This window comes from Aspergillus bombycis (genome assembly GCF_001792695.1).
Source record: "Aspergillus bombycis strain NRRL26010 chromosome Unknown contig00012, whole genome shotgun sequence".
Lineage (NCBI taxonomy): Eukaryota > Fungi > Ascomycota > Eurotiomycetes > Eurotiales > Aspergillaceae > Aspergillus > Aspergillus bombycis.
In genome coordinates, this window is record NW_019170014.1 from 73,221 (window position 1) to 95,399 (window position 22,179).

Sequence of the window (22,179 nt, forward strand, 5' to 3'; positions counted from 1 at the left end):
TACCAGGTAAATTTGTAGCGACAGCTAAAAACATTATTCATTTTATATGTATTTTTCCCCCTTGTTCTTTGTTTTCTTTTTTTCTTTTTGTCTTCTTTTTTGCCCCCTCAATGTAAACAAGCATTGGTCAATCATGCAGACGAACAGCCTTGCTGGGCACCAATGACAGCACATCCACACAGCAATGCATACCAAGACGAGCCATGTATGCTCCCATTCCTACATTTTATTAAGATGTTCTTACTGGCCCAGGAGCCTGACGGGGATCGTATTCCGCCTGCACTAACGTGGCATAACTGCAGATGCACGTATTTCGTCCTTGGCGGTTCTACTACTAGTAGTAGCTAACAAACAACATTATAGCGCTCTATTCGAGTCATGAATACGATCATACCTGAGAAAGTCTATCTCACCACTCGAATGTATGCCAACTGTCCAAGGCAGAATTCTCAACCTCCGCGCTTTTCAGCTAGTCATTTTGTAGCTCTTTCACCCTTGGTCGGATCCCTGCATTTATCTGCAAGTGATCTCTCCGTTCAGGGTATAAGAGATAGCGCTGACGGGTGTGATATTACTGTGACATTAATAGGTCATGTACTACTAGTTCTAGCTATCGTTTCAGGGCTAGCTTGATCATGTGCCTAAGAAGGGATGGCCAATTCGATTTCTATTTCATCTCACCTCACCACCAGAACCTTTTTCTTCATCTACTCGTTTGTTTATAGCAACCATGGCCAGCTCCGATATACGAGAAGATCTGTGCAAAGATGACAACACGAAATGAATTGTCATCAACGTCAAGACCAAAAACTTTGGATCCCTCAAGCTACCTCGCTTCGGCAAAGAATATCGTCCCCGAAGTTTTCCCCGGTCGGGAAAGCGACCCTCGAATACTTTTGCTCGCCATTGATGTGTGCAGTGAGCGCACCTTTATTGTGATGGATATCAACACCCGCGACTACGACTTTCGCACGGCACACAACAATACGACAGTGTTCCCAGTTTATGTCCTTCGACAGCATGGAAGACGGCAGAACTGGGTATTGCTCCGATGGCATCAACTGGATGAACGTATAAGTCTGCAGCTAGCCGACCTCCATAGAGTGGATTTTTTTTGTAGTTCTTCGATAGAGCTTTTGCCGGCCAGCCGGTATGATCTTCATACAGTTCCTCTATCCCAACTCCGTCTACTCCCGATGAGTAGGGATCACCACTGCGAGAGGTCCGTCAAATTCAACCTTGCCGGCGTCCCTAGCATGGCGAGCTCTGCGGGGGGTCTCGTGTAGTGGCCCCTAATAACGCGCTTAACTATGTTAACTCAGCGGCATTCTTACCAGGCGGGCGATGGCTGGCATCTTACGCTGGCGATACTGTTAGCGACTGGTGCCCTGCAGAAGACCTTAGGAGGCCATAAATTATAATGCTATTGTTCCGTCAGTGGTATTATCACCACATGTAATTAGGCCAAGCTGATTGGACTAAATTCTATAATTATGTATCTGCCCCGTAATAATGCGTTCCGCTCCAACTGGACTGTCTGACGATGAAGTCGGTGTGCTTGATCAGGCGCTGTACGAACTCCCAGAAGTTCGGCTACAAACGCTACTTATAGCTCGCGACGCTCCTCTTCGGTACGCCTATATTATATGATTAAATGCCGCTTGTCAGTAAATAAAAGAGGCCAAACTTGCTTGGACGTTACCAGATGTTTTGGTGACAGAATATCCCAAGTCGAACTTCTCTCGTGAGAGCGTCACGAACAGTTATTAAGACGGCTCGATATCTCACAGCCATATACCCAGCCATCAATCTTCCCCTTGGCTTAGGATCAGAAAAGATACCCGCATACAGCCCTCCAATAATAGCAGTTGGTGAGGAAGCAAAGATACCAGAAAATAGTCCGAAGATAACGATAGCCGCAAAATTGGGTGCAACAGCACAGCTGAGACTGAAGATTATATATCCTAGGAATGTCCATATCAGCACTGGACGCCTGCCATATGTCTCTGACAATGGAGCGAAAAGAATATGCCCGAGGATATATCCGATCAAGTAGGTCATGATCGGTAGTACGAGCTGTTGCTGGTTTGTCATGCTAAAGTCAGCCGCGATGAAATCGATGGCACCGCTTGGAAGGGCGCATCCGACGGTGCTGTTCAGGACTATCACTAAGCCAGTGACGAAGACGAACAGCTTTTTTTTCTATCAATTCGGTGTGTTAGCTTGTTGAGCTGTTGAGGGGTAGTGCTTTACTGCCGCCTAACCGGGGCTGGATTCTTCGATCATACTGGCAGAATGGCCAGGGATGCTTTTCCGTTCGTCGGAGCTATTTTGAAGCATTTTGAGACCGAAGATGATGCTTCATATCTATAGCACATAGATTGGAAATGCCAGCAACAGTACTCGCCAGCCGATATCGGTGCCTAACAAGGTGGAATGCTTCCATGCTTGATTGCTTGAGACTCACATCCGGGTCCACCGATCCGTTGATCCTTTGTCTAGGGTTGGGCTGGCGGCGGCTCGCAACGGGATGTCTCCCAGCGGTCCACCCCCAGAATCCCTGTCGTCCCTGCCTTGCAAGCCTCCGATGTCGGGGCTACATACTTCCTTAATCACGTCTGAGATGGCCTTATAAACCCTCTGAAACCCTAGTCCAGGTATGTTCTTTAAGACTGAGAAAAGGACAGATAACAAACAACATGGCGCAGCAGCAAGAGCAGAAAGACATTTGGTCTGCCGACCTTTACGGCGAAAAGGTGGCTCCATTCGTTGCAACCTCGACTGAGAAAGTTCTCGAATGGCTGGACCCCAAGCCCACTGGTAAGTAAGGCTTCGGATGACAATCGCTATGCTTAGCTAACAAGATAGACGAAATTCTCGATATTGGCTGCGGCGAAGGCCCCTTGACAGCCCGTATAGCTCCCCATGTGAAACGGATTGTGGGAGTTGATGGCTCACCCAACATGATCGAATACTTCAAGAAGGCCTATCCACACATTGAGTCGCGGGTTGTCGATTGTCGACTGCTGGATCAAGAGTCGGACCTCACCACCGGGAGTTTTGACAAGGTCTTTTCGAACGCTGCCTTGCATTGGATACTGGGAGACCCTGAAACGAGATCCAATACGATCAAGGGCTGCTTCGAGGCGCTCAAGCCGGGTGGCCTTCTGGTCAATGAATCCGGTGCACTGGGAAATGTGGCCGAGGTGCATTCCGCAATTATCAGCGGTCTAGTCACTCAAGGTATTCCTGTTGAGCAAGCACGTGAGGCATCGCCTTGGTGGTTCCCATCTCAACAGGCCATGAAGAACCTTGTTGAAGGGGCGGGGTTCAACTGGGTCAAGGGTGAGGTCCAGCTCAGACAGACAACCTTGACGGAGCATGAAAAGGGTGGTGTTGAAGGATGGTAGGTTGACACTAATACTTATCGACTTTACCACTAATGACATATAGGATTCGACTGTTTGGTGAACCCTTTCTCGAACTCCTTCCATCCACCGAGGCCCGCGACGCAGCCGTCAAACACGCTGTTGACGTTCTCGAGGCTGTTGGCAGACAGCAGCATGATGGTTCTTTTACTGTTAACTACATTCGCCTTCGCTTCGTTGCTCAAAAGCCAGAGTGATGTCTTCTTAGGTCTAAGTAATTCTGTATCTCCAAATGGTTCATGATATTCATATTTCATAATCTTGATATTTACCTGCATACTCTCAAGGTGTGAGAGCCTGCTTTTCGTCCTAGGCAAATCCACGTATCTGATAGTATGTCACTATAATCGTTTGGCATCATCCGTGATAGCATCATCCCGCCGAACAGAACATATAATTCAATTCTTTAAAGCCTAAAGTACGACAAATTTCTTATATATGGTTGATGGGTCTGAAAGTGATAGATTGGGATATGTCAAGGTCTATCAGGTACAGGCGCCCTTCGTCTTGCAGAATGATTGCTCGGATGCTTCCAAAGTCCACTTCCTGAAGCAACTACTCACCAACCAAGGTGTTAATTATGTTGGTTGTGGGTACTACTCCCTTTTGTCTAGAATGTCTCTACCCTTGCTTTCCGCTATATTAACAGCGAATTCACCAGCTGCACCGGCAAGAAAGTCCTTCATCTTTCCGTGGTTCACCTCCGCTGGGCGCTGTTAGTCTTTGCGTCTGTGAATCTAGATGGGAAATTTTAACCTACCACCAGTAGAAGCCTGATGTTTTCCCCATGTTTCCAAAGCCTTATATGATGCGTCTGAAGCAACGATTTCATGAGAAAGATGCGCTTGATTGCCTTCGTCCGCATTCACAACCTTTCCATAGTCTTCCTCTATACTTCAGTTGTTAAGGGGTATTGAAACCAGGGAAAATTAAGTAAAGGAATGGGAAACTTACCATTATCGTGTAAAATATTCATGATGATAATTCTTTTCAAGGCAGTCGTTGGATATTATTACGAAAAGCAGTTTGCGATTTAATATTTTTTTTAACGGTTATGGTCCAGGGAAGGGATGGGGAGACATATATAACACTGTTCTCCATTTCCCAAGTCTTGTTAGGCTTCTCTTTAACCCCCCCCTCTCATGACCTACATAGTATTCGCACTAAAAGTGTATATGAAGGCCAATAGGGGTTCCATATCCTGTGGAGTTCACCGAATAGGAATGTAGAAAGCTGTGCCGAGTGGAGAAATAGTTCACCTGCATCGACGTACGGGCGGCCTAAGCTTGTCACCGGGCGCATACTCCGGAGTACTGTGTAGGTGTAGCGTTGAGACCTCCAAGGAGTCAATATTGAGGAAACCCTGTGCAAACGTTAGCGCTGTTCTAACGATCAATGAAGTTTAACCAAGTGATCTAACAGCTGCTTCGGGTGAAGGAGGTGAAGGCAGCGCAGCACGGAAGCTACAACCAACATCTAAAAAGCGATCTACCTAAAAAAAAAAAAACAGGCATTAAAAACATACAACGGGAGGGATCCACTGGGTGTCACCTATCTAACTACTGACTTCCCAGCGTATGGGTTGGTTTGAATCACCCATTAAAAACACAATCGGCCCACACTTCTCATGTACTCCGGAGGATATCTTCTCAGGCGGCAGCGAATTATAGAGCGAAAGAGACGACTCCCAATTACCCAGCCAAATTCCATTTAGGAAAGGAAAGTATACTTTAAGTCTCCGGAATAGCAGTTCATGATACACTACCTTTATGATTATAAATACATAGGGACTATATGTCAAGTGGAGATGAGTTCCTTGCCCGTCTTGCGGAATTAGACCAGCAGATGGAAGAGCACAAGGCGGCGGCCGAAAAGGAGGGCAAGTTTGTGCGTTTTGTTGGAAGCATCGATATGGCCTCTCGCGAGGTTAAGGTGGGAATGGAATCATTTCGGAAAGCGCATCTTATCGCGGCGCTACAGGGAAGCGATAATATTATCAGCTTTTATACAAAGCGGTACAGCGATAATCCGCTCATTGTGCAGGGAGTGGGTGCTGGTGGCGATGTGACTGCTATGGGTGTGCTGAGTGATCTTCTTAAGCTGTTTTCTGATATTGCTTGGTGATGTGATCTAATGAGAATGATGAGCTTTTCATGTATACATTGGTATAGGATTGATGTACGTCAAGACATAGCCATTTTGGCTTATGATGTCAAATCTAAAGAAACCAGACATGAATAGTCAGTGTGGCCGAGTGGTTAAGGCGATAGACTAGAAATCTATTGGGTTCGCCCGCACAGGTTCAAATCCTGTCGCTGACGTTCTTTTTTGATTCTTTTTTGGTATCGGTGGAGTGGATTCGTGCTAGCATGGCCACTGGACGAGCATATTGCATGGACTTGTTCCAGACTCAAGTCAACAAGATCAGATTTCTGTCGAGTATGAATGGCACAATCGGAGTGTCACAAGTCATCTATCCCATATACTTACAACTTGCAAAAGTACACAAACACATATCCATCCAAGTATCCACTTCCCGGCGAAGCCAACCTCAAACCGTACAAATACTCCACAGTATCCCAAGTACTACTCAAGCAAAGGCCTCATATCCCTCATGAAGATCTCCACCGTCTTCGGCCCGACCCCCTTAAACTCCTGCATCCGCACCTCCAATTCCTCAACCGTCCCGAAGCGTCTCAACATCTCCCCAAATGTACCATATTCCTGCTTCATAGCACGCGACACATCAAGCAACTTAGTCGCAGTCGAAAAGTCATACCGGACATAATGACCCTCATCCAGGATCTCGACTAGTCGATCCCATCCTGCATCTAGGATAGTATCCGGTGAAGTGATGCCCTCCTGGACGAGCTCGAGGAAGGCTCGCTTGGCGACGGCTTGCTGGACTGGCTTGCCGAACAGGAGACATGCGAGGAACCATTTGAAGTATTCTGATTCGATTTTTGATGAGAGGTCGATCCCCAGTTCGGCTGCTTGGATCTCTTTTTTGGGGTGCATGTTGGGTTGGAAGTTAGGTGGTGTTTGGGTTAGGGTAATTGGGTAGCACGGGATGATATTATCATGAGGTCATGTGGGCACGTGGTGACAACAATTTGGGAGCGCATTGTGTATGATGCTCGGGGTAGACATTAGATATGCTTTCTAGTGCAAGTGCTTGTGGTCTTGAATTTTGTTTGGTGCGGTCGGGGGTGAGTTTCTTCTATGCATATCACGGATAGCAACTCAGCAAAATATGAAGATCAGTTTCCTTTCACACGTACATTATGAAAACAGTGTATAAAGGCGTCAGGGTCAATCAGATGTCAATTCAAGGACCTCCTCTACCACCCATACAGCTTTATTAGCTAGGAATTCTCATGATTGTATCTTGCAGTGAAAGTAGACAGAGCCTGTTACAAGAACATCTTCAATGCCTACCATATCGAGAGCATGGAGTAATCCCAGTACATAGGTTCAGCCATGTAGGCCCATAGCTCCTCATCGCCTTTAAGACCAATTCTCTTCACTGAAAAGGTAAAGTATGGGAGGCAACGAAAATATGATCCAAGGTCCATATTTATTGCTCTGTAAATGGTGGAAATAAGCAAAGCTAAGACTTCGGGTATATCTTATGTCTGAACCCTATCAGGGTACCAAGTATTATTCGCTTTCAACTCGTAACATGGGACCTGTTTCCTTTCCTTAACTCCGCGGAGTCCGCGGAGTTAAATCTCCCTTGCTAATTCCAAACTATGTCGAAAGACACCAAAACCTCTCTGCCTTCGGGAAAAGAAAAAATGTGAACAAAGAAACGAGAGGAAAACGAAGGGCAATTTAAGCGAACAGAAAAGCATTACGCGAAAAAATCACAAACCGGCATCTTGCCCGTATTGCATTTGGCAGTTCCTCCACTAGCCCTAAAAGACCGATCGACATCTTACATACAGATGCAATGCAATGCAACATCAGGCGGATAAAGCCAAAAACCAGAGTCAAAAGGAAAGGAATCCAAAACCAGCAACAGGTAGATCAACAGGTAGATCGTAATCTAGCTGCAGGTATCACGATGAGCAATAGAAGTAAGGGTGTTGCGCGATCGGGAGGCAATCAACAATTTCGCGTATGTAATGGAAATGAAGAATGCAGGAGAGACGATCAGCCGTTGCTTGGCAGAGATGACTACTTCTCCAGACTGATATCGACCCGGATTATACTCGTCCCAGTGACAGGGGTCGAGTTGGAGTTCCGCAGTTAGGGCAATGAGTCAACGTTTCTTTTACCACATAACATAAACCATCGCCCTCATTTGATGGACATTCCTTTCCAACCCCCCATTGAGTCGAACCCTTGCTACCGCGTCAGCCACCACTTGACTGAAATTAAGCATCAAACTTGCGGTTTCTGAAAAATCTTTTTTACCCGGGTTCTAAAATTTAGCCTATTTGCAGTATGGGCCGACGCGATGAAACATCCCAGACCACGGTCGACCCATCCCCCACACCAATTGACCCCCCACCGGACGGGGGACTCAATGCCTGGACACAGGCAGTGATGGGTCACATGGTCTGCTTTAATACATGGGGGTATATTGCCAGCTTCGGGGTGTTTCAAGCCTACTACCAGAGCAGTCTGGGGGTCTCCTCCTCGGCAATCTCCTGGGTCGGATCCGTGCAGATCTTCCTGATCTTCTTCATCGGCACGTTCTCAGGCCGCGCGCTAGACGCCGGGTTCTTCCGCCCGGTGTACTATACAGGGGTTGTCCTGCAGCTCCTCGGAGTCTTCATGACCTCGCTCGCGACCCGCTATTGGCAGCTATTCCTGGCCCAGGGCATCTGCACCGGCCTGGGCAGTGGGCTGCAGTTCTGCCCCGTCATGGGATTGGTCGCGACCTACTTCGCCAAGCGTAGGGTCTTCGCCTTGGCATTTGGTCTCGTCGGAAGTGGAACCGGGGGCATGCTCTTTCCCGGTCTCGTCAAGGCCCTCATGCCCGTCATCGGCTTTGGCTGGACACTCCGCGTCCTGGGCTTCGTCATGCTGGGGACTAGTATCCCCGCCATGGCCTTGCTCAAGCCCCGGTTGCCGCCACGGAGGTCCGGCCCCCTGGTCGAGTGGTCGGCTTTCAAGGAACCCGCCTACGTGCTCTTTTGCCTCGGTATGTTTCTGAATTTCTGGGGCCTATATTTCGCGTTTTATTATGTGGGTGCCTTCGGTCGCTCCGTGATTGGGCTGTCCTATTCGGATTCGACCAATTTAATCATTGTCACGAATGGGGTCGGCATCGTGGGTCGTCTGATCCCTGCGTTTCTGGCAGATGTCTACTTCGGGCCCCTCAATACGATTATCCCGCTGGCGTTGGGCGCCAGCCTGATGATGTTCTGTTGGATTGCCGTGCACTCGGTCGGAGGGCTGTATGCCTTTGCCGTGCTGTACGGGATGTTCTCCAATGGCGTGCAGGGTCTATGGCCGTCGACACTGTCGAGCCTGACTCCGGATCTCAGCAAGACAGGGGTCCGCATCGGAATGGGATTCACCGTGGTGAGCTTCGCCTGTCTGACTGGTCCCCCTCTCGGCGGGGCTTTGATAGCCAGGGCAGATGGTTACATTGGAGCGCAGATCTGGGGTGGGTTGACGTTCGTATTGGGCGCGCTGGTCTTGGTCACTGCGCGAGTGTCGAAAACTGGCTTGCAGCTAAAGGCTAGGATTTGAACAGGGTTACATAGATTCGGTTGTATTTAGATCTGCCGCGGTTGTTGCGGGCCTTTACGGGGCCAATCTACTAGTCTTGTGGTACTTATATTAAGAAATATCCGGCCTCGGTCAGCGATCACTGCTGATCATTTGTTCTCCACTGGGGCCAGAAGAACAGCGACGACAAGATTTTTCATGCTTGGCAGTGAGTTCCTTCGTATAGGTTATTGCTCCGATGCAGGAGACCCGTCTGACACTGCATCGAGACCGCCGGAGAGCGACTCGGACATTTGTTGTCTTGGAAGATCTCTCTCTGTCTCTACGCATTAACGCCCCTAGCTCCGTGCCGAACACATGATGAGATTATACAGGAGAGCGCCAATTGTGACGCTGCCAACGCGCGGGACAAACTTGGACGCCACCTCGACCACATTCGGCTCGAAATTCTGTCCATTATGGTTAGCGGGCACGAGCCAAGACCTGATTATGGGAAAGCCCATAGTGCATAACTCGTACCTTTTCTGAAGAAACATTGACGCAGATGGCGCCGCGCTGAAGCCACTTCGTATTCACCTTGAACGCGGGATCTGGAACCGCCGAGATGACCACTCGAGACCGCTGCACGGCCGTCTGCAGAGTCCAGTTCGGGAGATCCTTTCCGTGCAGACCTTCGGAGTGCCAAGGATAGTACAAGCGTTGGAAGAGCTGGATACCGGATATGTCCACGCTGTAGACGCGAGCGCCTTCCCCCGCGAGCAGCTGGGCGAGTGGCAATCCCACCACGTCAGACCGGTTAATGATGCAGATCTCTTGGTCCCGGAGTCGTTCCCCCGCGGGCCGCGTCCGATCATGCACATCCATCCACTCCAGGATCCACGCAACCGCCCTTGGCGTGCAGGGGATGATACTTGGCCCCGGTTTTGGTGGTCTGGACTCGTCTGCAACTTCCGAGAACCGGTGCAAGGTCTGATGGTTCAGGCCTTCTACGTCCTTACTAGGCGCCACAAGCTGTCTGATCTCCTCGTCTCTCTGGTCACCGAAGATCGGATAGTACACGATGATCCCATGGACACTGTGGTTGGCGTTGATCGCCCGGATATAGGTTGCCACATTTTCGGGGGACAGTTTCATCAGGTGGAAATGCACTCCGCTAAGCATGCGTATTAGTGACATGAGTGGAGATCCTGCTTGGCGTATTGTCTCGGGCTTACATTTCCTGACAGGTTTTGCGAGTCCAGTTCGCGTACTGGTTAGAGCCAGCATCATCGCTGGCCAAGACGCCCATGAGAAAGAGTCGCCTCGAGGAGTCTCTCAGCATTTCAGAGATCTGGTGGTGCGCCCTTTTGGCGAGGTCATCTGGCTGAACTGTTTCGCCAATGCGTGGAGCCATTCTGAGGATTTCGATATGCCTTCTCGGATTGAGAATGGAATGAATCTCAATGCCAGTGTAGGCGGAAACAACGACGGTAGACTTCCGCGGTCCAGCCAGCCCTTAAAATACCATAATCTACGCTGTAAGCTCCCAACGTCATGAAGTACGCGTCCTCTCAATTGCGGACATCTTAGTGTGAGAGTCTTCAACCGCCTAGACCCTGCAGAATCATGCCGAAAACGCACCTCCTATCCAGAGTCATGCGTGATCAGCCACCAGATTTCAGTGCTTCAATATGGATGAATTGGTATATCAGACATCCCCCCACTTCCGGACTCCGTGTAAAACCGTCTAGCTGTCTGGATTATGGAGGTGACGAGCTAATGACTTCAACAGCCGGGCCTTCGTCCACGTAGAAGTGATCCACTGATCTTCCCCTCCCTCAACGCCTGGATTTATTTGTCGAAAGCCAGTCAGCGCGGCACGCGGCAGCAATGCTGACACCAAAGGTGACGGTGATGACCCATCGGCTTTCCAGCCCACGGGGATAATGAGGAGTTCGAATCCCCGCTGGGTTCTTGGCATCGTCTATAGACCCTGGCGAGTTCACGACACAACCCCTCCTTTGGTCGTAATGGACTCATGTCTCATCCCCCAATTTGTCCCCCATTTCTTCTGAAAGGTATCGGGGTCTTGTCCCCACAAGGACATATAAACGGGTGGCCCCTTGCTGACACTGGAACCCCAGATCAGTGGTCTCTCCCCCGCAAGAGCTGAGCTCAACACCTTTGATCATGGGCTCCGCGGTATCCCTACCCTATACTCCCTCCCCTCCCGCCAATGACCTCATTGTAGTGGGCAGCGGTGCGAGTGGAGTTGCAATTCTTCTTCAGTTGATTGAACGAGTCAAGAATGGGGGTTCCCTTGGAGAAGTCATCTTCGTGGAAAAGACTGGGCTCCCCGGACCTGGTCTGCCATACTCGGCCCAATGTGCGGGCACCATCCTCAATATGCACACAGATACAATGGGGTTGTATCATGATAAACCCCTCCATTTTACCCACTGGCGCACGGACCAAGAAAGTGGGCCCTTCCCTTCTCGGGCGAGATACGGCCAGTATCTCCAGGAGACGTGGGCCCAGGCGTTAGAGGACGCTCAGCAGATCGGACTCCGGGTGTCGGTGATTCATGAAGAGGCGCACGACATTGATCGACAGACAGACGGCACAATGGCTGTGAGTCTCCGGAATGGCACGCAGTTGACGGCGAAGTCGGTCGTCTTGGCGCTGGGCAACTTTACCTCGGTGTGTAACTCACATCTCATCAATCTCCCCGGGTTTTTCCCCGGCCCGTGGCCGACATCCCAGCTCAAGACTATCCCGGCCGATGCCTCTGTCCTCGTTGTCGGGTCCCGGCTGTCTGCTGTCGATGCGGCCATCTTCCTCTCGGAACATGGCCATCAGGGCCCCATTACCTTCATGTCGCGCAGCGGCAGTCTCCCCAAAGTCCAGGGAGAGTCGACGCCGTTCCCTCGCCGCTATGTCTTGCATGACCTGGCGAAGCATGTCGAGGAGAATTCGGATGAGAACTTGCTGCAAGTAACAAGCGGCTTGATGGAGGAGATCTTCCACGCAACCGGCGGTGACTGGAGCTGGCTCCACAATGATGAGTCTCCGGTTAAACAGCTGGAACACGATATCCATGCGGCAAAGAATGGCAACGTTGAGTGGCAGACAGTGCTGCGAGGCACGGCTCCCGTTATCGAGCGGTACTGGAACGGTCTACCCGCGAAAAGCCAGCAGCTGTTCATGGACAAGTTCTTCAGTCCGTGGATGAGGTACCGCCACGGAATGCCGATACAGAACGCTGAGAAGATCCTCGGCCTCTTGAAGAAAGGACAGCTCCGGGTGGTCCAGGGTGATCGAGTCCAATGGGACGGCATCTTCAAAGCGCAGACCTCCGCCGGGCTACTGGAAACTCCCTATGTGATTGAGGCGACCGGGCAGGAATGCCAACTTGACCGCATCGAATCACCACTGATCCAGTCCGCAGTGGAAAAGGGGCTCCTCAAGCCTCACCCTGCTGGCGGCGTAGCCGTCGACTTCGACACTCTGCGCGCATCCGAGGGCCTGCATGTCATCGGGTGTCTCACCAGAGGTACTCATTTCTACGTGAGTGCGATCGACCGCGTCGCTGCCCACGCCGCGCGGGTCGCGGATGCCGTCACGAATGAGCCCATCGCACGTCCCCTCCACATTGCCATCTTCCTCGGAAGCGACCTCTTCTCGCACCTCATGGCCAGTACACTGGTGCCGCAGCTCCTCGCCGCCGGCCACACGCCATTCATCTTCCTCCCAGTACACAAGGCGAACCGCAAGGCCACGCCGCCGTTCGAGCTCCGGGAACTAGCATTCTTCGAGCGCGAGCTACTGCAGAAGCACGTTATCCCGTTCTTTAAGAACGAGAGGCCGGGCAGTGCATCCCATATGACAGTCGAGCAGATGAAAGACGCCTATGGGATCCTCGTCCAGGAAGTCCCCAACGTCAACAGTGCATCTTTCATCAACACTCTCCGAAAGCACCATATCGACGTGGGTCTCTCACTGCGCTGCTACCAGCGGTTCAAGACAGATATCATCCGCTACTTCGCCCGGCCCAGACGACTGCTCAACCTGCATCCGGGCACCCTTCCCGCCTACCGTGGCGTCATGACCACCGTCCGAGCGATGAAGAACAAAGAGAAACTTTTCGGGTACTCGCTGCATGAGATCGACGAGAACTGGGACGCAGGAGATCTCATCGACGTCCGTCACCATCCGATCGACTATTCCAAGTCGATGTTGCATTTCATGAACGACGTGTATAACCTGGGAGCGAGGATGGCAGTCGATGTGTGTGATACTATTGCTCGCGGAAAGGAGCTACCCTCGGTTCCACAGAAGCCCGAGGAGAGCAACTACTATACCTTCCCGACCCTGGAGGACCTGGAGGGCTACCGTAAAGACGGTATCCGTCTAGTCGATGCCGAGAGTATCGTCAACGTCATCGTGGAGTCGTTTGCGCCGCTGGAGAAGCAGGAGAAGTTCCGGGAGCACATTGATGAGGTCGTTCAGGAATGGTATGATAAGAATAAACCGTGAGCTGGGCATTGCCTCTTGTTTCGCATGGAGTTCGGCGTGTTTGCTTTTGATTAAATTCTAGTTCAAGCATCGTGGTGATTGTCCTCCTTAACATAAACGTATACATGAGTCAATGACAACATTTTCTAGATTTCCCGGCCTTTCCTTTCTAGTAGAATCAATCTTAGATGAGATAGTCTATTCTGAATTGACTCCTATCCGGATGCATATTCCCTCAGCAGTTCAGATTAGTTAATAGACTCTGGATTAAGTAACCAAGCTGCGAAACCCATACCTACTGAACCTCAAACATATCCGGCGCCATCAAACCATCCTCGGTCTAAGAAAACCACTCCCAGAACTCCATTAAGAAACACAATCCATCCCATCTCCGGAAAACCCCCGAAACACCATATCCAAAACCACCAACCAGCACCACCACACACCAAACAAGCTCCCAATTGGCGGCATAACCCCCTAACACCCAATGCAATTCCCGAAAAAGGCCATCTACCGGTCTCACATAAATTACACCAATGGCCATGCGGGAACCGCCAAGAAGAAGTGGTTTGAAAGTGAAACACTAATCCCAAGCGCAACCAGAACCCTCAAACAGATATAAATCCACCACATACTCGGCAAGTCCCAAGCGAACTTCGCTTACAATTCGAAACTATTCAATCCAGGGGGTTAAAAAGAAAGGAACCATGAAATTCCAAACAGCGACTAGTACCATCCTCCTCCTCCCAGCCCTCGCCTGGGCAGCGACGAAGCGAGCCGACACTTGGGGCGGGAGCGTATCTCTCGGCCCCACAAGGTCGACGATCACCAATGCCGTGACGACTCTTATCCCCGGCGCGGCGCCGGCGACGCAGAACGGAGTGCTCTTTCTCTGGCCCGGAATGAGTAACGGGACGGGAGACCTCGTGCAGACGACCCTGGAGAGTTGGGAGAGCAATGAGTGGTGCGGAGCGGCGCAGGGCGAGTGGTGTGTGCGGGCGAGTTTGTTTGGGAGCTTTGGGCAGTTGGATGGCGATGCGGCGCCTGTTAAGGGGGATGATCAGGTTCGCATTGAGTATGTGTTGTTGGAGGACGGGGATACTTGGTTGCAGTATGTTTCTCTCTCTCTTTTTTTTTTTCTTTGGTTTTACTTCCGGTGCATAGTTGGTTTGTGCTTGTTGGGGATAGTGGCTGATGACATGTCTAGAAATGTGACCAACGCACAGACAGGAGAGATCCTCTCGACCTTCTCATACAAATCCGGTCCCTACATGACCGGGTGAGTCCTCTTTCCCTTTCTTTCGCCACTATAGATGATAAAAAGCTAACCAAACCAGCTACGGAACTGGAACAGAATGCAACGAGGATTGCACGGGCACCATCGCGGCCCAGCAATACCTCAACACGAAGATCACGCTAGCGGAAGCAGACGAGACCTTCGGCGACACGATTGCATCAGCCGGCGGCGCGACCTACACCGGCTTAACATCCAGCGAGGGCGGAAAGGTCTGGGAAATCGCGAGCATTGATGTTCCGGCCATGTCGTCGTAGGTGATCCATGCATCGGTGATCACGGGAGTGTCACGGCCCTAACATTCCAGTGGTTACATTCCAGTGGAGCTTAGCAGGACCTCATTGTAACTTTGAGATCGGGATTCGAGACTTTCGGAAATGGTTCCCGGGAATCTTGTCTTGTATATCCTACTGTGTATATATACCTTGGTAGATATTTCGTGTAGCACGTGCTTTTTATGCAGTTCGTGGTTTGCTGGTTGGCCTTTCCGAGTGAGTGGATTCTGGATGGTCTCGACATGTAGTTTCATGGCGTGATTTGTTGGAATGTGGAGTCTATGGGTTTTAGAATAGGGCCGATGTCACGAAATTCCACTTTAAAATCTAGATTAAAATTCTGCACGATCTGAGTTCTAAGCTAGTACCATATCTAATTACGCTTGTCATCACTATCCTAGACATTATCTCTATGCAAACGAAACATGTACAGCCTCAAGACTATCTAAAAGAAAAGAAAAGGGGAAAAACGAAATCTCATATCAAACGCCAAAGGCAAACGACAAAGAAGGATAAAGAGAAAAAGAAAAAGAAAGGAAGAAAGAAACAAAAAAAAAAAATAGCAAATCATCTCACGTCAAACCCACCCCCAAATCTAACACTTGTAGTCAACGTACCACCCAGTCTCCGCATTCTGCTCCAAGAAAACCTCACTCTCCTTGTCCAACTGGGACCGGAAAACCAACTCCTCAGCACACTGCACACTGCCCACAGTATGCGTGTGCGGGCCATCCACACCCGGCCAGTTCGTAAAGTCCGCGGCTCCAATGCTCTCCCCCTCGGCCTTGTCGCCCTGCCACACTCTCACCAGGGCATTATTCCCGGCCTTGAAGTTGCGCTCGGCGGGTACGCCCCAGTTCAGGGAGCAGGACTTGGCGCCCTGGGGCAGGGAGAAGGTCATCGTCTGGTCCCATTCTGCGGTGGCGGATTTGGAGACATTAAGGTTTGGGGTGGAGATCGGGTCGGCAGAGGGAGAGTTGTATGTTTGCATCTTGGGCTGGTAGATTTGGCCCGGCGTGCAGGTCGGGGGGGGTGGGGTCGGTGGGCTTGTCGTCGGGACAGCCGGTATCAAGGGCGTAGGGGTCGATGGAGCAGCAACCGCGGAATTTGTTTTTGTAGCAGACGTAGTAGACTTTTCCGGCGGGGCATTCGCCGTTGTCGCGGCTGGTGAGGGTGGACGAATATGAGGTGGTTGGGAGGGCGGTGGTGAGGGTCAGGAGGGCGGCGAGAGCGGTGCCCAATGTTGTGGTGTGGAAGTACATCGTGATTAATTGATTGTATTAAATTGAGATGCGTACAATAAAAGCGTATTAAGAATTATGGCGGTTGTAGAAAATGTAGTGGTGACCGTGTAGTCTCTAACTGTGGTGGTGGAAGTCAACGGATGTGAGGATGATGGAAAGAATAATTCTCCTGAACAGCAGATCCGGACGCTATATTTATATTCCAGGATCAGAGATTAGATAAATTAATAGCGCAGTGGATCTGAAGGAATCACTGGGTCCAAAAAAAAAAAATAAAAAGAAGAAGATCCCAAAAACAAACACAAAGGGCCAAAAGTCTAAAGATAGACGCAAGGCGCAAGGGATCCTGACCCTGAACCCTCCCGAGCTCGCACCGTGAGCCGAAGAAATCTGGGGAAGGCCGGAAAGAGTGCAGTTAAGGTGAGGCTGATCGTCGGGTTGGCATCTTCACCATTGGAGTTTTGCTTCCGATTCTGTGGAGCCGCCAAGTCAACTAACGACTGGCGGTCTAGGGCTGTGCAAAAGTCACACAATGCATGGTTCTACGCCTCCTGCATCTTAGTCCGATATGACATTTGGGCGTACACAAGCTACCACCGGGTTGATGCTGTGTAATGGCGCGGTGGGATCTTGTTGGCCCGATCCTGGGCCCCCACTGCCTGTCTGCCTCTTACGAGTCCCCACGGTGAGATGCATGAGCATGAGCCATACTCTCTTCATTGGTCCTTTCGGCAATGGCAACACACAAGAACCACTGCCACCGCCATTATGGCATGCAACCATGGTTCCACCCCAGATCGCGGTCATCAGGCCGACAAGCACAAAGAACCGGGATAACAATGGAGTTTGGCTTGGCAGATCTCCGGTGCCGTTGCATTATTGCTATCTTTAGTCTGACAGCACAAAGCTCGGGACATAAACGAAGCATGACATGGCCTAAGTTAGCATTAACTACATGGCTGTGCATGGAGCCCGCCTATCAAAGGGCCCTCCGGCGGCTGACATCGCCTGTAGCGTGTAGGGCTCGGCAGTCGGCCTTAAACAATGCATACACGAAGTCAGGTGGGTCTGCCAGCGTTGATATCGACTACAGACCTACACTCGTCTCAGACCCAGACGAAATGCGCCAGCTCATGGGAAACTGTATCCCGTCTAATTTTGGGATTCCCTGGAGATGTAACCACACGACGTCGGCGAAGATTCTACGAGCGCTCAAGGCGTACCAGATCAAGACCATCATCACTGGCGATCGGGAAACATTCGGAATGTTGGTCTTGGCTGTTGGGGGGCTGGTTCGGTGATCTTGGGGGCGAGATTTGTGTAGAATCATGGCAGGAAAGCAGAAATATTGTTCCATCATTAGGGTTCATAAGTGCATACATTAGGTCAGTATATTCTAGTCGTACATCCGCTACCATGAGGATTCGTAAGTTTATGAAACATAAGGAAATGAAACAGGAACCGTATCGCATCTACTGCTCCGGACGCCCAATATCAATCGCAAACCGCGTCCCCTCCCACCACCCCAGCCCAAACACCAACCCACTGAACACGCCCTGTTTCACCAACGCGGCATCGTCGCACCATTCTGATCCAGGCGGGATCACGTCCGGCTTCAGCATTTCGGAGCCAGCCAACAACGTCGCAGCCCCAGCGATGCTGCATGGGTTCACCGGAATCACCTCCCGCCGACGCACCAAGTAGAACGCCACCATAATACAAAGAGCCATGGCGGCCAGAAACCCTTCTAGGATACGGGTAGAGACAGCACTTTGCTTGAGACGGACACGCGTAGGATCGACCACCGTCCCCTGGTATCTCGTTTCTTTCTCTAGCGGCAGTCGGGAGTTGCCGTTCATGCTTTGAGCCATAAGAACGCGATAGAGATGCTGGGTGGCGTTGATCACGGCAGGTACCCGGTCCGTCTGTTCAACGTCCATAACTGTCAATGTCTTCTGTTCTTGTATCATCGCGATGAAGACGTTGTCGAATCCCTCGTACTCAGTGACTTTGCCGCTCGTGGGTAAGTACGCATCAAAATCCAACTGTGATGTAAGGCTATCTGCGAACCGCCGGCTTGAGGATTCGTCTGGCTTGACGGACTGGATCTTGTATCCCGGAACGGTGAATGTTGTATCCACATCGACTTCGTCGACGTACGGGAAACAGGTGAATCCGCGAATACCGTCAGTGTTGGTGGAGTTAGGGTGGTTCACTACCCCGTATAAGCCCGCCATCTTCGGGCACTCTGGCTTTTCATTTATCATATCTGTAACCTGAAATGTGCCAAAGGCAGTGCCGTTGTAACTCGTGGAGTTCGTTGGAAGGGTCATCGTGAAATACGTTTCAGTCTCGTTGTCAACTTTCCTGCTACTAGTCCAACACTCACCCCCGAGAGACAGCCACGCCATCATGGAACCCCTGGTGTACGAAGTCGTTTTTAAAATCTGGCTTGCTTCAAGGACGGTACAGTTGAGGCCGGCACGGAGAGCAGGATACGTCAGCTCCAAAACGCTGTCAGTCGTAGAGCTCTGGTTTGTGGGCTTATATATGGTATCTTCTTTCACATCCGTGAGCGTACTATCGTTGAGAACTGGAAGGACGACCTCGTCATAAGTCCAGTCTGGATATGAGAGATTGGCCCCCACGACAAGAGCTCCGGTAAGACCTATCCCTTTCTGCCCTGAGTGGTAAGCTTGAGGATCCACGGTCGAATTAAATGAGTCGTTTCTCAAGATAGACACTGCACGCACGTAGCTAGCGGCTTCGGTAGAATACAAACCACTCGCGGCGATTGTCAAACAAGGTGCCAGAACCATGGTCAGTGCCGTAGTGACAATTGCATACTTTCTTTTGATAAGTGCACTCCAAAGGGCATGCATGGTGAGCTTCGACAGGTAATTGTCCATCAAGCTTTCCTGTGCTGTCAAGCCGCCTGCTCTCAGCTCCAAGTAGGGCTGGATAACCTGGGTGGAGAAGTGGTTGCATTCGAAAAGAGCCTGGATTAACAGCATTATAAACGCAGGGATATATACCCAGGTGTAGCGAATATAGCCATCGGATGTGATATCAGCCAAGCCATTTTGTTTCTGAGAGATCTGGTAGGTGGTCTCTAGTCCCACAATGACGAGAAGAGGGACAGCTAAGGTAAGGATGCGCCAACCCAACGACATTGCAAGAGGTTTCCACCAGGATATCTGGCTAGAAGCTTCAGTAGCACGAAGTTCCTCTTTGGCATCATGCTTCGTGACGATACCGAAGCTTCGTTGGCCGTCCATGCTGGCGATCTCTGAAACAAAGAGACCGCCCGCCAGAGATGACTTCAGGTCCTTCCCGTTTTTAATGCCGGAGAGTCGATCAGATAAATCGGGGCTTCGGGCTAATATCGTTGCCATGCCAGATATTGTGCCAGGGTCTCGAGGTGTGCATTTGGCCGGACTCCACATCCAAATCGCCCCAGTCACCAAAATCAAAAGCGCCAACGCGGCCTCCATAAGTCGGACTGACAATTCTCGCACCAGGAGCTTTTCTGTAGATGCTGAGTATACGCCATCGAATGGCTTATTCGCGGAAGTCATGAGGTATTGCCTTGCTAGCTGTGCAGCAATTGCATTATAAACTGGACGAGAGATAGCCTCCAAGTATGCTGCATCCAATAAGGGCTCAAAATTGTCCGGAGATGAAACAGTCGCAATCCGGTAAAAGGGTTCGAGGTAGTTACTGTTCGGGTCCGCTAAATTGGCATATATGCCACCATCTAACTCTATAAGGGTCCCCACAGAGCTATCTGCGGCTGTCAACGTAGCAAGCAACCCCGAGACTACATCGACCACTGTTACACCCGGGATTGTGTGATTGGATGTGGCCACCTTGCCACTGGAGTTGATTTCCGCAACACTTTGGTTGCTTTTAAATAGTGAGACCAATCCTGGCGATATCGTGTACGTAGGCTCACAAACAAGGGACTGTACCTGCGCACTATCATTCAGCCAGTGGGCAACAGCGAAAATCATTCGGTCCGTGTTCGTGTCATCATTGGAACTGGCACACCTCTCCGAGAGGACGGTTGCATGCCATCCGCCCACAGCAGAAGTGCTTCTACTGAATGCGTTGAACTGGTATTGTGAGCATTCTGGGGTGCTTAGAGTCAAGTTGAACAGTGTTTGTTCACAGTGCTGGGTTGCGCATCCCTGAGTCCAGTTTTTGACGGTTGCTACTTCACAGCTTAAATCCGTGGAGAATATATCCACGGTACCGGAGAGAATCGTGTTCGAATCTACACTGGATTTAGAATCTGCGTCCTTCCTTACGAGACATGGTGTATCGACCTACCTGATGGCGTATCGGATCCGTGGAAAGGGACAAACGCATACTTGTCCGTGGTTCCGACGGGATGGGGAAGATTCAGAAATTTATTGCCGACAACGGTCAACGCAGCATTGCTATCAACCTTCGCACTGCCATATCCCGTGCCGCTAAACGTCGCTTCCGCTGTTAATCTGGTGTGGACATCGCTGACGCGGACCTTCTGAAGCATGAAAAGGCCCGTCGAAGCGACCGTAAGCAGCTTCAAGAGGAGGGTTCCGAGGACTGCGATGGCAACGACCCAATGGCAGTGCTTCAAGGCCCTGAACAAGGTGACTACGTTCCAGTCCGAAACATAATCTAGTAGCAAACTCTGCGATGCCGGTCTTGGGGCTTGGCCCATAAGTTTCCATGGCATGAGTTGCTTTGTGCGGTACTCCACCTGTCCCCAGATTCCGGCCACGATAATTAGAACTTCGCGAATGTCAGCAGCGTTCCTATTGCATTGGTGGGAACATTGGACTACCAGCAGTTGGACCGTATGTCCACAGATAACGGTACTTTGCGTCGCTCGCACTTATGCCGTTGTTTTTGTTTGACACGCTATAAAGCACTTGGACCACGATCAGGATGGCAATAAAGAGCGTCGCAAATGCGACGAAGGCCCACGGGCGGAGGACCGTTGGGGTCCACAATTGGGACCGGCTGCCACCGTTGTTATCTTGCCCATGATAACTGGCCGTTAGCGTTCCATTGTCCTGGCTAGGATCTGTATCCCTGGGTTCCTCGGACTGCACTTGAATCAGCGTATGATTTTTGGAGCCTGGATTTAATCGCCTGGCGATCCTTTCACCGATGGAATTTGAAAATTCCAGCATTGCGTCCGCGATGGTTCAGTCCTTCGAATACATGGATTCGCACGAGTGATTATGTACTTGTCATCCGAGAGGAACAGCGACCAGATGCAGAGGGCGGGGCTTGAGGTTAAAACAAAAATCGTGAGGCTGAGTGCTGCAAGGCTGTGGACATTCCTGCCCATCACTGCGAGCCGTGCACACCAAGTGACTAGCGACGTGCGACCGTATTGGCCGTTTCATCTGGCATTTCCCGTGTTGGTGGGCCGTTGGGGGGGCCATTTGGCAGCCAGGATAACACGACCATGTCAATCCTTCCCTCTCTGGACTTCCTCGAGCTCGTCAAAACTTTGATGTACATTCATGATGCCTTTTATAGAACGGACCAGACTTTTGATTGCGGAAATGCGGGAGGCTCCGTCTGGAGACCATTGCACATCAACCGTGATCTAAAATCTTTAGCGTTATTCTCGTCGGCATTTGGTCGGGACTTGCAATTTTAGTTCATTTCTACCTGATCGCGTAGTTGTTAGGGGGATCGGCCGAGAGAATTATGCAGAACAAGCCCTTGTTTCATTCACTACCTTAAAGGAAAGGAAA

The 22,179-nt window shown here is 50.7% G+C and overlaps 11 protein-coding genes across 11 annotated transcripts; 6 read left to right on the forward strand and 5 right to left on the reverse strand.

The window, feature by feature from the left end:
• Positions 1-767: 767 nt before the first annotated feature.
• On the forward strand, positions 768-1,286 carry ABOM_003096 (uncharacterized protein; the record flags this gene model as incomplete). The annotated part of the gene is made up of 1 exon (XM_022530226.1): positions 768-1,286. The coding sequence occupies one exon, from the start codon at positions 768-770 to the stop codon at positions 1,284-1,286; it is 519 nt and encodes a 172-aa protein (XP_022392702.1).
• Positions 1,287-2,699: 1,413 nt separating this feature from the next.
• ABOM_003097 (class I SAM-dependent methyltransferase) lies at positions 2,700-3,625 on the forward strand (the record flags this gene model as incomplete). Its single annotated transcript, XM_022530227.1, has 3 exons — positions 2,700-2,820; positions 2,869-3,406; positions 3,454-3,625. 3 exons carry the CDS (start codon positions 2,700-2,702, stop codon positions 3,623-3,625), a joined length of 831 nt encoding a protein of 276 aa, XP_022392701.1.
• A 399-nt stretch (positions 3,626-4,024) lies between these two features.
• On the reverse strand, positions 4,025-4,404 carry ABOM_003098 (DUF3759 domain-containing protein; the record flags this gene model as incomplete). Its single annotated transcript, XM_022530228.1, has 3 exons — positions 4,025-4,134; positions 4,189-4,317; positions 4,383-4,404. The coding sequence occupies 3 exons, from the start codon at positions 4,402-4,404 to the stop codon at positions 4,025-4,027; spliced, it is 261 nt and encodes an 86-aa protein (XP_022392704.1).
• Positions 4,405-5,222: 818 nt separating this feature from the next.
• ABOM_003099 (homoserine dehydrogenase) lies at positions 5,223-5,552 on the forward strand (the record flags this gene model as incomplete). Its single annotated transcript, XM_022530229.1, has 1 exon — positions 5,223-5,552. One exon carries the CDS (start codon positions 5,223-5,225, stop codon positions 5,550-5,552), a length of 330 nt encoding a protein of 109 aa, XP_022392703.1.
• Positions 5,553-6,014: 462 nt separating this feature from the next.
• On the reverse strand, positions 6,015-6,446 carry ABOM_003100 (ATPase involved in DNA replication initiation; the record flags this gene model as incomplete). The annotated part of the gene is made up of 1 exon (XM_022530230.1): positions 6,015-6,446. One exon carries the CDS (start codon positions 6,444-6,446, stop codon positions 6,015-6,017), a length of 432 nt encoding a protein of 143 aa, XP_022392625.1.
• Positions 6,447-7,877: 1,431 nt separating this feature from the next.
• On the forward strand, positions 7,878-9,134 carry ABOM_003101 (putative monocarboxylate permease; the record flags this gene model as incomplete). The annotated part of the gene is made up of 1 exon (XM_022530231.1): positions 7,878-9,134. The coding sequence occupies one exon, from the start codon at positions 7,878-7,880 to the stop codon at positions 9,132-9,134; it is 1,257 nt and encodes a 418-aa protein (XP_022392624.1).
• A 317-nt stretch (positions 9,135-9,451) lies between these two features.
• On the reverse strand, positions 9,452-10,506 carry ABOM_003102 (bifunctional methylenetetrahydrofolate dehydrogenase/methenyltetrahydrofolate cyclohydrolase; the record flags this gene model as incomplete). Its single annotated transcript, XM_022530232.1, has 3 exons — positions 9,452-9,562; positions 9,633-10,266; positions 10,328-10,506. The coding sequence occupies 3 exons, from the start codon at positions 10,504-10,506 to the stop codon at positions 9,452-9,454; spliced, it is 924 nt and encodes a 307-aa protein (XP_022392623.1).
• A 776-nt stretch (positions 10,507-11,282) lies between these two features.
• Positions 11,283-13,628, forward strand: ABOM_003103 (uncharacterized protein; the record flags this gene model as incomplete). Its single annotated transcript, XM_022530233.1, has 1 exon — positions 11,283-13,628. The coding sequence occupies one exon, from the start codon at positions 11,283-11,285 to the stop codon at positions 13,626-13,628; it is 2,346 nt and encodes a 781-aa protein (XP_022392622.1).
• Positions 13,629-14,314: 686 nt separating this feature from the next.
• On the forward strand, positions 14,315-15,158 carry ABOM_003104 (uncharacterized protein; the record flags this gene model as incomplete). Its single annotated transcript, XM_022530234.1, has 2 exons — positions 14,315-14,718; positions 14,945-15,158. The coding sequence occupies 2 exons, from the start codon at positions 14,315-14,317 to the stop codon at positions 15,156-15,158; spliced, it is 618 nt and encodes a 205-aa protein (XP_022392621.1).
• A 613-nt stretch (positions 15,159-15,771) lies between these two features.
• Positions 15,772-16,167, reverse strand: ABOM_003105 (uncharacterized protein; the record flags this gene model as incomplete). The annotated part of the gene is made up of 1 exon (XM_022530235.1): positions 15,772-16,167. One exon carries the CDS (start codon positions 16,165-16,167, stop codon positions 15,772-15,774), a length of 396 nt encoding a protein of 131 aa, XP_022392620.1.
• A 1,725-nt stretch (positions 16,168-17,892) lies between these two features.
• On the reverse strand, positions 17,893-21,603 carry ABOM_003106 (DUF3433 domain-containing protein; the record flags this gene model as incomplete). Its single annotated transcript, XM_022530236.1, has 3 exons — positions 17,893-20,696; positions 20,753-21,199; positions 21,252-21,603. 3 exons carry the CDS (start codon positions 21,601-21,603, stop codon positions 17,893-17,895), a joined length of 3,603 nt encoding a protein of 1,200 aa, XP_022392686.1.
• Between the last annotated feature and the right edge of the window lie 576 nt (positions 21,604-22,179).